The sequence below is a fragment of the Lissotriton helveticus genome, chromosome 10 (genome assembly GCF_964261635.1).
Source record: "Lissotriton helveticus chromosome 10, aLisHel1.1, whole genome shotgun sequence".
Lineage (NCBI taxonomy): Eukaryota > Metazoa > Chordata > Amphibia > Caudata > Salamandridae > Lissotriton > Lissotriton helveticus.
Window position 1 is genome coordinate 930,432,425 of NC_136071.1, and position 12,006 is coordinate 930,444,430.

At 43.7% G+C, this 12,006-nt stretch overlaps 1 protein-coding gene across 1 annotated transcript in view; it reads left to right on the plus strand.

The window, feature by feature from the left end:
• Window positions 1–12,006, plus strand: part of CFAP69 (cilia and flagella associated protein 69) — a 599,649-nt gene that overhangs the window by 565,083 nt on the left and 22,560 nt on the right. The window contains exon 22 of the mRNA XM_078663586.1: window positions 10,784–10,888. Coding sequence (XP_078519712.1) covers window positions 10,784–10,888 — 105 coding nt within the window. The remainder of the gene's footprint in view (window positions 1–10,783; window positions 10,889–12,006) is intronic.

A 12,006-nucleotide genomic window follows, 5' to 3' on the forward strand; every position in this document is an offset into this window, starting at 1 on the left:
AAAAGTGCAGCCATTCACCATGGCAAGTGGGACGATATTAGGATTAGCTCCACTCTCCTGGCTAAATGTAAAAACAACACCAAAAAGAATCACATGTTCTCTTGCGTGCCTGTGGGATGGGATGTTATAGTCCACAGGGGAGCAGAAAGACTGTTGAGGCTTTATGGGTCAGGGTAGGTCCTGATGTCAGGTTGGGCCCGACCCACCCCATTATTTTCTTAAAAATAAAAAGTCCTGTCTTCCAGTGAGCTTTCCACTCCTCCCCTGGGAGGGAAATGGGAGGCAAAATCCTGCTCTGCCCTCATGGGAGGCCGAAACAAATGACTGGTTTGTGCTCTTTGGGGTAGGAGTGTGGCCTAATGTCAGAGTGTGACGTCCACGCGCCTTTCTTGTGCCCTAAATTCAAACTCCCTGGTGTTCAGTGGGCTTTCTATCCTTGAGGGGACAGATTTGGGGCAACCTTCTGAACTGGGACAAACTTCCTATCTGTCCGGATGACAGAAAGACATTAGCGCCTCTTCTGGGGTAGGGGTATGGCTTGATGCCACGGTATGTCTCGGGTATGCCATGTCTTATGTTTGTTTTGGCACCGGTTTTAGAGTCCCCTGGTGTCTAGTGGGCTTTCTGCCCCCCCACAGGGGCTAATTGAGGGGAAAACCCCTGTCTGCCTCTGAGGGTGGGGGCTTGCAGGATACTGATTTCTCCCTTTTGGGTTGAGGACAATGCCTGAGTGCACTCCCTGTGCCATTTTCTTTTGCCTCAAAGGCAAGATACCTGTTATCTGGTGGGCTTTCTACCGGGGCAGATATGGGGAAATCTTCCCAAATTGGACACACTTTCCATCTGCCCTGGGAGGAGGGGCAGAAAGACACTATTGCCCCTTCTGCCTGGATGTCAGGGTAGGCTGCCCCCTTATTTTCTATGATTTGGTTCCATTTTGAGCTCCCTGGTGTCTAGTGGGCTTTTGCCCCCCACAGAGGTAAATTGGAGGCAAACCCCCCTGCCTTCCCCTGGGGGTAGGACAGGAAGACTGGTTTGTCCCTTTAGGAGTGGGCATATGGGCAATGCCAGAGTACAACACCCGCACCTGCATGCGCCCACAGGGTAACCTATTAGGTTCCATACAGGTTTTGGAGGAGACTGTAAAAGATCTGCAGTGCTGGCTGCTAGATTGCAATGGGTCAGTGGCAGACTCTTCTCCTTCCCCATCCAGTGCTGACAGTGGTCACAGATGCATCACTTTTGGGATGGGGAGGCCATCTTTGAGAGGTGGAGATCAGAGGATTTGTCTCCAGTGGAAATCTGCCCCACATCAATTTGTTGGAGGTGCGGGCAATCCCCTTTGATTTGAAGGCTTTCTTCCCATTTATCAAAGGGAGGATAGTGCAGGTGCTCACAGACAACACTACCACCATGTCATACTACAACAAGCAGGGTGGTGTGGGAGTCTTTTGTCCTGTGTCAAGAGGCTATGGGCCTCGAGCAATGACTGACCCGCCAGGGCAAGAAGGCTGTTGGAGACACATTCTGCTTAGAATGGAGATTAGGACTCCTGTATGCCTTCCCTTTTTCTACCTCTCCTGGCTCAAGTTCTGACGAAGATCCATACCGACTGGGCCCACTTCATCCGAATGGCTCCAGCTTCCGCCAGAAGTGTATGATATCCAGACCTTAAGACCATGAACATCTGTCCTCCGATCAATCTGGCTCTTCAACTTGATCTTATGTCACAGCAACAAAGCGGGGTCATGCATCCCACCCTTCACACCTCTATACATGGAGATTGAGCAGCGGTAGCTAGTTTCCTTTGATCTTCCTCGCGAGGTTGTTGATATTATTGTGGCAGCTAGGCCCTCATCTATGAAATCCGTGTTTGTCAGGTGCGGGGAGAAGTTTGTGGCTTGGTGTACTACCCACCAGATTGACCTGCTACAAGCTAAGCTGTCTCAGGTGTTGTTGTTTGTTTTCTTATTGGCCCAACAAGGACTTGTGTTGGGCACTTTTAAAGGCTATTTTTCAGCTCTTTCAGCTTTTTTAAGGTTTCAATATCAGCCGTCCTTGTTTAAATCACCTGTGGTGATGAGATTTCAAAGAGATTACAATATATGTTTCTGCAGAAGCTCTTTGTGATGCCACAGTGAAACTTAAACTTGGTACTCACTTTTCTAATGTGCACCCCGTTGAGCCCATGCACGGCTGCCCATTTAATCTGTTGACCTAAAAACATTCTTATTGGTCGCAATGTAGACAATAATGTCAGCTTGTTGCATGAATGACCTCTAGGCGCTCTTGATCCAATCGCTTTATGTAAAACAATTTCCAGACAAACTGATGTTGAGATCTTGAGCTGCATTTCTGTAAAAGTGGTAACACATTTTTCAGGCTGTCTCCCCCTCGACCCGGCTTGGTCCAATTCACTCCTCGAAAGAGGACGACAGACTCCATTGTTTGGATCCCAAGATGGCTCTCAGTTTTTACATTGATCGTACCACAATCACTCAGCAAAAACACATCAGAAATATGGGACTTGCTGAGTTGTGATGCACCCGACATCCTCTTCATCAAAGAGACCTGGCTCAACCCCTTATCGGCTCCCAACATTCCTACAGCAATCCCAGCGGGCTAAAAGATCATTCTGCAGGGCCTCCTTTACAAGCCAGGAGAAGGACTTGTTATCATCTACAAGGAATCCATCAAATGCACAACATCCACAGAGCACACCACCCCATTCATGGAACACCTGCACTTCAAGCAGCAAATCTCAAAAAAAATCACCCTAACCGGAACCCTCGCCTACCGACCACCCAGAGCACAAGCCACCTTTACTTAACTCATCAACTTTGTTGTTCCACTCACCATCGACTCCTCTGTGACCTCAACTTTCACCTGTGAGACTGAAATGACCCGTGCTTCACAGCACTCCTTGAAAGCCTGAGCAAAATCTGACTCACCCAGCTCGTCACAGAACCAACACACACCACAGGACACACACAGGACACACACTAAACTCCATCCTTAGCACAAGCGACAGCATCAACTCCAAAACACCACTCACATGGACAGACCAGTCCATTATCCATGTCCAAATCTACTCGCATCAAGTCAACACCTCTTATCAGGTTCAGCATTCCAAGCCACAGCTAGGACAAAATCACAGAAGCAGACTGGCTCAGTGCCCTCAGCATCGATCAACCCAGCCCCACAGACAATCTTGACAAGGAAATCAACAACTTCAACAACTGGATCAATCAATATACCATAACAAAACATAACCGGGATCTCTGAGTGGATGATCAACTCTTTGTAAGCGTATTAGGAACAAAGCAAAGCAAGGCAGTGCAGACCGAACCATCTCTAGGTGTATAGTCTTCTGCATTCAAATCTGATACTCATTAGCTAAGACCAGCCAGCTGAAGGATTAAGGGCTCATTCAATTTGAGCCAAGGCTGCTGCTGCTACGCTTGAGTGACCATCTTTACACACATTCACAAAGCACTATTGCCTTGACAGGTCCGTCAAGATGGGCATTTTGCCTGTTTGATCCTACAGGAAATTTTGGACTGAGCAGTTCCACAGACCCACCACCTAGGGAGGTACTGCTTTGGTATCTATTCACAAGGTGAAAGTACTGCGATTTGAAGTATCCATCAGAAGAACAAACTACTTGCCTTCGATAGGACTTTTTCTGGTGGATACTCTAACCGCAGATTCCTCAATGCCCTTCCTCCTCCTTGTTAAGCGGAATGGACTTTTTGTCTACTGAGGTCCCAAACTAGAGGTCTAAAAACTGGTCAATCCAATTTGCCGATAGGCTCTCTGAGGGTGTGTACAAGTCTTTGAAAACAGCTGACATCAGTGTGCAAGTGAGGCGCTTATATGCGGCCACACTCATCACTTCCAGATTGATGCGACTTCAATGTGGAGACGCCCACATCACCTACTTTCATGCTGGAGTACAGCTTTTGAGTTTCTAGATCCAGTCTTACGCCGGGAAAATATTCACAAGGTGAGAACTTCACATTTCAAATGTTTCATGTATGTGCACAACCCTGTGTTTGGTGAAAATGTTCAATGAACGTGGGGACTTTATATGCTTTTGATGTGATCTCAGGGTATCGCTCTCCGGTCTGGAGCATAGAAAGAACGAATTAATGCAGTAGTGTTCCCAGAATAGGGTGAGTCCCCCAGGGCACAATCAGACTCCTGTGGAGGGATTTATATGTTAACTCGTTCAAAATAAAGAGAGTTGTCCAAAATTTGTAGTTGAATATTCCATATATTTTTTCAAATATTTTTTCAAAGTTTTATGAATTTGAATTTCAATCCATAGTTTCAAGTTGGCAAAAAATATCCATAGTACATTTCTAAATCATGATTGTCCTCCTCTTTTTTATGCATCCCACTGCATTTCGGGCGCTTGGCCCTTCAGGCCGCGAAATACCCAATGTACATGGCCCAATGCGTTTTTGCATGTGAAAGCGGGTTCACAAACCCGTTCGCGCATATAAAAACGGATCGTACATCTGGCCCATAGTATTTTATATTGAAGTAATAGCCCCTCTGTCACATGTATTTCATTTGTTTTATAGCATCTCTCATACCATTGTAGGATGTCAGAGCACTTTACATCACACACATATAGAGACATTGAATCGTACATGTAAAACAGTGTGTATATAAAATGTTTAAAGAGTGCTTGGTCAGGAAAAGCACAAACTCAGGATTCAGAACATAACACAGGGGCTAGCACTGACTTTAACCTTAAAAATGTATTTCCACCCAAATAAATCTTTAGCAGCATCAGGATAATGAATAACTGGGAAAAAAACAAAAGTTACTAACTGGTACCATGCAGTTTGCAAGCAGCTCTTTGATGACAGTTTATAGGTCCCTCTGCTACATTCTGATTGTCACTTATGAAGTGCACAGTAACAAAAGAATCTCTGTGACAAAAGCAGTAAGCACGAACCTATGCACATAAAATGCTCCTTTTTAAAATGCATGTTACACGTTCTTTGCAGTAGGCACATTAACCCTCTGTGCTACATTAGTTAAGTCAAAGCTGCCACTAAACAAAACTCTCCTCACACTCCAGCAGGTACATTAATCACTGGCTTTATCTTGACACTTTTATTGCTGCTGGAGAGCTGCTAATTATACAAGAAACTTTTCTGTGCTTTTAAAGCTGTTGCCTGCGGACCCCCTGGGAATGTGTCACGGACCCCTGGGGGTCCGCGGACCACAGTTTGGGAAACACTGCTTCAGGGGATAAATCTATGGTATGAAGAAAATTAAATACAATGAGGAAACCATCCTGTTTGAAGTAAACAAAAATAACAGTATACTATGATGTGACCTAATTAACCTGGAGTGGTGCGTAGTGATCACATGCGTCCACGTAACAAGAAATCCTTGTAATACTCAGTGCTGGGTGAAAAACATAATTTTAAGGTTGCATTAAAAGCTGGATAGTCTTCATAGAAAGCTCAAAAGGACCATTGAAAAGCATGTAGGAAAAATGAAAACAGATAACATAAGCCAAGTTAGCCACAGCATGCAATTAATCCAATTTGACTAATGGATATGAAAAAGACATGGTGACATGCTTTGTGTCTAAACCACAAGTGAATGTGCGTGTCTATAAACATGCACCAAAAATAAGACAAGTGGAGCTCAAAAAGTTAGATGGCGAAAATCAAAGAACAAGCATTTGCAATGCAATAGGTCTCGCATTTACGCGAGTTTGAGCTATTCGCATTGTAAATGACAATGCCCTTTATTTATGTTTTGGGTTTTAAAACATAAATAAAAGGCATTGTCATTTACAATACTAATAACTTAAACTTTCGCAAATGCAAGACCTATTGTGGAGTATATTTGTGTATTGTAATTATGTGGCATGGTGAATTGATAGGGGTGAGAGCTGTATGGAATAGACATAAAGATAGAGAAATATGTAGCCATTGAAAACTAAATACATTTTTTAATATAAAACCATATTGCCTCTCAAAAAATATGTTAATATAATATTATATTATTCCTCATGCCAGGCACTATTAACATATAAAAAAAAGTTTTTATTAAGTAACATAAACTACACAAAATATACTGTTTTATGCCACATAATTCACCTTTTATCAACACTTAAGTTATTGAAACACTTCCAGCCTTTTGTTTTCTTAAACATAAATACATATGGCTTGCAATGTGAAAGAAATACGTCATCTTGGGAACGAGATACCAGTCTCTGTAGGAAGAATCACAGCCGGAGAATTTTAGTTACATTTATGGATTGGTGACACAATGTTAAAGAAAGCGCATATGCTAGTGTTAGCAACAATAGCGATCTTAACATTTATGATAATGTGCTCTTTTATAGCGTAGCTAAGTAAAGCTCAAATCACAGACGCTTGGCTGACCTGCCCAGGGTCACACATAGCATCAGCAAGGCTACACCCTTCCCGACTCACGACAGGTGTACAACCTGTTCATATGCATGCCGTCAGCACCCTGATAGAGAATATTACAGATTATGGAGCACTATGGAAACAAATGGTTCCTAGACCTTAGAGCGCAGTACTATTGGTTGTGTTAACTCTTGTGACATGCTGAGTGTTGTGTATGACTATGAGCAGCTGTCAGAACCTCATAGAAAGGAGGAGGCAAGGCCTGACATGAACTGCCCCTTTGTGTGCACTGCTCCGAGACTGTAGGTTTTATTTGGTTTCTGGTTTTTTTACCTGGGTGATTTTCCCCAGTGCCGTAGTTCGTAAATTCAGTTGTTTGCTAAAAAAAGTTTCTGCATTTTCAATAGGAAAACAACTTTACATGTATCAAAATGCAAATGTTGGACTTTAACGAGTCTCTTTGAGGTTACATCAAAGGCAGTGAAGGGTGGCACTGCTGCAGAGGTAAGATTTTATTTTCACCTTGAGGGCAAAAATGGAGAGCCAGATAGAGACACAGTTCGGCACCTGCTTTATAAAACTGCCGGTGCTGAGCACTGGCAAGGCCCGGCCCACTTAAACCCCTGCGTAAGGTGCAAGCCTTTGCTTGCACCAGCTTGCTGAATACAGAGGTTAAAATGTGGAGCATAACATAAGAAGTATTGAAAGGTTCATGACCCCCAAGCCCCACAGTGGTTGTGCCCACAGTGCCCCTCTGTGACAGCTGTGAACCAGACCCCAACTGTGCTTTAAATGTCTAGACCCCCTTTTAAATTCCCATGTCTAAATCTGCAATTCCAGTAATTATGCACATTTCCTTTGCAAGCCCCCCCCCCAAAAAATTCCGAACAATTGCAGGATTTTTTTTTTCTCACTGTATTTTGTATTTACATCAATTTGCATAATGAATAAATATCAGCTTCAGTTTTCGTTGTAACTAAAGCTGAACATGCATCCGCCTCTTTTTCATTTATAACACCTTCTCCTTGGCGGCTCCTTTAAAAGTTATTACCTTACCAATTCACTTTGAATATGTGCACGTGGTGTGCAGTCTCTCTTTTCTCATCAGAAACGCAAATGTTTTCTCGTTTGCAACCCACTTTAAGGTCTGGTTGCTCAGCAATCTGATGAGATCTGAGTTTGACTGCCTGCTCACGAGTTTGAGTGGGGGGGTGTCCACTCGGCCTTTCCTCCTTCCAGGCGCGCAATGCCCATTGGGCTCAAAGGGCTTCAGCCCCCCCCCGTTGTGTGTGTCAGCCCGGCTGAGACAGCTTCCCTGGCACACACATATGAGTACTTGGCAGGTCTTTAAAAGACCATGTACTTGCTAGCGAGACTTTGTTGTGTTTACACCCCTTCTTAGAGCCCCTACATCTCCACTCTGCATATTGCTGGAAGAATCAGCCCGCCCCCCAAAATTTTATTAGCCCCTCCCTGAAATTTGGCTCTAGTTGCGCCTCTGCCTCCTTCCCCTCCATAGTTGATAAAATAAGTATTATCTAGCTGTGAACATGCGCTTTACAGTTATGATTTTCTTATTTAAATGCAGTTATTATATTTTTAAAGCGCTTACATACCCATGAGATAGGGCATTGGCTCTGTGTAATATATATTATATAATGTTACTCATGCAAGTAAAGAACGCCAACAACAATAAATCCTTTCAATATGTCTTCCAACCACAAATATTCTTTTGTATTCCTGTTCTACTGATTACCACTTCTTTTGAAAAGTTGTTTCCAATTGGCCTCCTCTGCCCTGAATATTCATTGGCGGTGAGCCATTTTGAGTCAACACCACATTATGTCTGAGGCGCCCATTTTAACTACTGGTGCTTTGATAAAATGTGGACTGGATAAAATGCTGAGAGGGTAGGGGGGGGCGGCGGGTGCACTCTGCTGTTTAAGTCTCTGAGACAATAACTCCAGTTTTTGCCCTTCACCCAGCTCTCTGATCTTCAACGGTTTGACTCCCTCTGTGAATCCGCTGTTTTAGCTGTAAACATTGGGGCAGTTTGGAACGCACCTATCAGATTGAGGCCCAGCATACTTATGAAAAGATGTGTTTATATTTTCGACAATTGATTTTGTGATACTACATAAAAGTTGGCTCAAGGAGGGCCTCTCTAAGGCACAGTGCTGACATTCTGGTGATAAAGCGCAGTGGGTTGAGCATCTGCTGCAGGGCACTGTGTGACATCCAGCTCAAAGATTCCGATAACACGGGGCCAGCGCAGCCTTTCATCCTTTCCAGACGTTTAACATGAATGCCATTGAGTGGATGATAAAAACACTTATCAACAGAAAATGTAGTTTGTGGCGAGCACTACATGAATGGTCATGCTAATCACACACATGCCCAGCACAGTAGCATGTAAGCATTGCCTACTGCACACCACACGCATAACCTGAAGGGCACACATGAGGCACAACACTACACACACAACTGACATAGCAGACAGGCCACATACTTGAGAAGTAGGAATGCTGACAACAGCCATGTCCACGAAAACGTACACAGCGCGTTACAAGAGCGCACATCACGACAGAACCTGCTCAAACTAAGATGGAACTCGAGAGCCCTCGCTGGCACCAGCTACTCACCACACAGGCAGCTGGCAGGCATTGGGCACCAGTGCCAGCCGAGGAGATGCATAATATGGTCCAATCAACCCTCCGGCCACACTCACCCTCACACAACGCCGCATCACTGTCACTAACCTGTACAACGGTGCAGGGTGGGACGGGAGCGGCGCCCCCCTCTTCCGGCTACAAACATCCAACAGCCCGGCCCAGCTATAAACAGCAAAGCCCTCGCCACCCCAGTGCACGCCACATGGAGCTCTGGATCAGCCTCACGTCAGGTTGCAAGGCTAGCTATGGGGACAGAGTGTGAGCAAACATATGCAGCGTGAGGGGAGGAGAGCAGTGCGCCCAAGTCGGCTGGGATCTGCTGGCAAAGGTGCCCGCTCCCCCCTCCTCAGGCCTCCAATGCCTCCTGTGAACGGCGTGCTTTGAGTGAGCCCAGTGCTGCGCTGTATCTACCAAATGAAAATAGACGTATATTTTAACAAGCGCGCGCGACCTTCCTATGTCACGGGAACAAAAATGGTGCCGGGCTGTCCAAATGGGCTGTCCTAAAAGTGGACAAGACGGTAACCCAAAAGCCTGATTGGCAATCGCGCGCCATCGTTTAACATAAACACTTACGCAAGCCAATGAAAAAGAAGGACGTTGCTTAAGTCCACTTCTGAAATTGTATCGATTACAAGAAGCCCTCACATAGGGTGCAGCGATTTGCGCTGCAACGCCAGGCGAGACCTAAAAACAAACTTAAGAGTGCCCGTTAATGGTAAACCGGAGCAAAGTGAAAAAACAAATGGTGCCTCAAGGCACGCGAGAAGGGCATGACCGGCGTTCGGCATATCCCATATTCCAATACTTACTCGTACACCGTGCAAAACGCGTCTCTCTGCATACGTGTTCAATTCTCTAGTGTGGCATGCTCCTAGTGCCCATTAGAAATAAATGCGGTGGAGCGAGACTCGTGAGATCAACTTCATCTCAGGATAAGAAAACGAAATAGGACTTATTCAAGGTGCAAGCGATTTAGTGTCAACGGCAGCGGCCTTATTGAAATGTGAAATGAGAATATTAAACCAGCTAAAAGGTGAAGGTGAAAATGTACTAGCAATGTCAAACGATGATTAAATGTTCAGAAGCCTCCTTAATAAAAACAACAGAACAGAGATGTATAACAGAATAGCAATTTCTATCATACCTGGTATGTACGTAACAGGGTGAACAGATATAAATGTAAATAAATGTCAGTTACTGCAAACTAGTACCACGTCTGATAAATAATTACCAGCAGATTATGTCCCACAGAAAACCTGAGTAACATAATCAGTGTTGAAACCTTCAGGGGGTCCTCAACATATCTGGAGCTTCTGCATTATATTGCTTGTCTAGTATTCTAGACATACTTGTTCATCTGTTTTAACTGTTGATGTTATATCTAAAGTGAATTAATGTTAATTATGTATAGTACATAAAACTGTGTTGTTGCAAGTAATTGTGAAATACTTCCCATCTCCTCAGGGTCCTTTCTTGTGAACATCTAAGTAACTAGGTGAAGTGATATGTGCATTGATTATTTGATGATATGATATCTGTTATTTTAACCTTGTAAATATATTGCATGCACCTGTGTGCACATATGTGCAAGGATTTGAGATGGACACATATAGGATGAATTTCATGATATTATCTTTTTCATATTTGTTAATGTCTTCTAATCATCTCAAAGTGTAATTGTGTTCCTCTTTTATTCAATAGAAGGCAAAAAGACTTCAGGAGAAATCCATAGAATCGTCTAGGCCCAAGGCCAGACCCAGAAATGGAGTATTCCATTCAACTCAAATTCCAGGTCTACGTACAACAGTAAGTATGGTTTAAACATTTAAATAGCAATTCACAAGAAAGTGACTACATGAAAGTTAGGAACAATAATTGGCAAAGCAAATAGGTCTGAGCTATAAATTGTTGTATGCGACCTGTGTTGTGATGGGTGTACATAGCGCCTTGTGTTTGTGGCAGTAGTGCTGTGTGTGTGTATTGGAGTGTTGGTGAGAAAGGTAGTGGTGGTGTGGGGCATGCAGAGGTAACTAGTCTGAGGTAAGCACTGGGAGGGTAGGTCAACAGACAAAACCAGCAGATATCAACTGAGAGGCTTTGGCAGGAACAGTGTGCCTAAAACATACAGTGATAGGAATTTGTGGGTAATGGCTCTATACGACATATGGAGCTTCAAACTATTTTCAATAGTTAGTGATTTACAAAGGAGAGACTGAGGCAAAGTGAAATCCCACGTATCACTATAATAGGTTATGGTTGTATTCAAATATCGGGGTGCACGAGTCTGGAAGATCAGTCATCTTACTCTTTCAAACAGGAGAAACTCCATCAACATTTGAAAGAAGCGTGACTCAGCACCCACTCATTATCATGGTTCTAGTAATATGCATGTCAATTCAAAGTATGCAGTTCAACCACAACTGATTCACATAGTGCACACTCAAACCTAATTTTTCTTAAAAACTTTAATGTTTGAGTCTGTGCATTATGTGATTAAACTGCATACGTTGAATTGACTTGCATATTACTAGAAACCATGACAATGAGTGGGTGCTGAGTCGCGCCTCTTTCAAATATTTTTAATAGTTATCTTGTATGCAAACTTCTGGTTTGTGAAACACAAATTAAACATTTTTATGAATCTAATTGGGTGAGACATTGTTTTCCTTCTGGCCACGTTAGTGTTTACATATGTCACAGACAGCAACAATCTGACTGGTTGTTTCAGATTGAAAATTTTGTTTCATCTTCTGATGTGGGTGGTTCAGGAACCCTGTGTCAAGACAGAAAAATTATGGAGCACACATAGTGGCCGGGAGAGCATACTTTGACCCCTGTGGAATTAAGGGAGAGAATAGTATGTCCAATTCTTGGATGACAGTATGAGGTTGATGAGCTGTGAATGGATGGGCTGTGAATGAGGA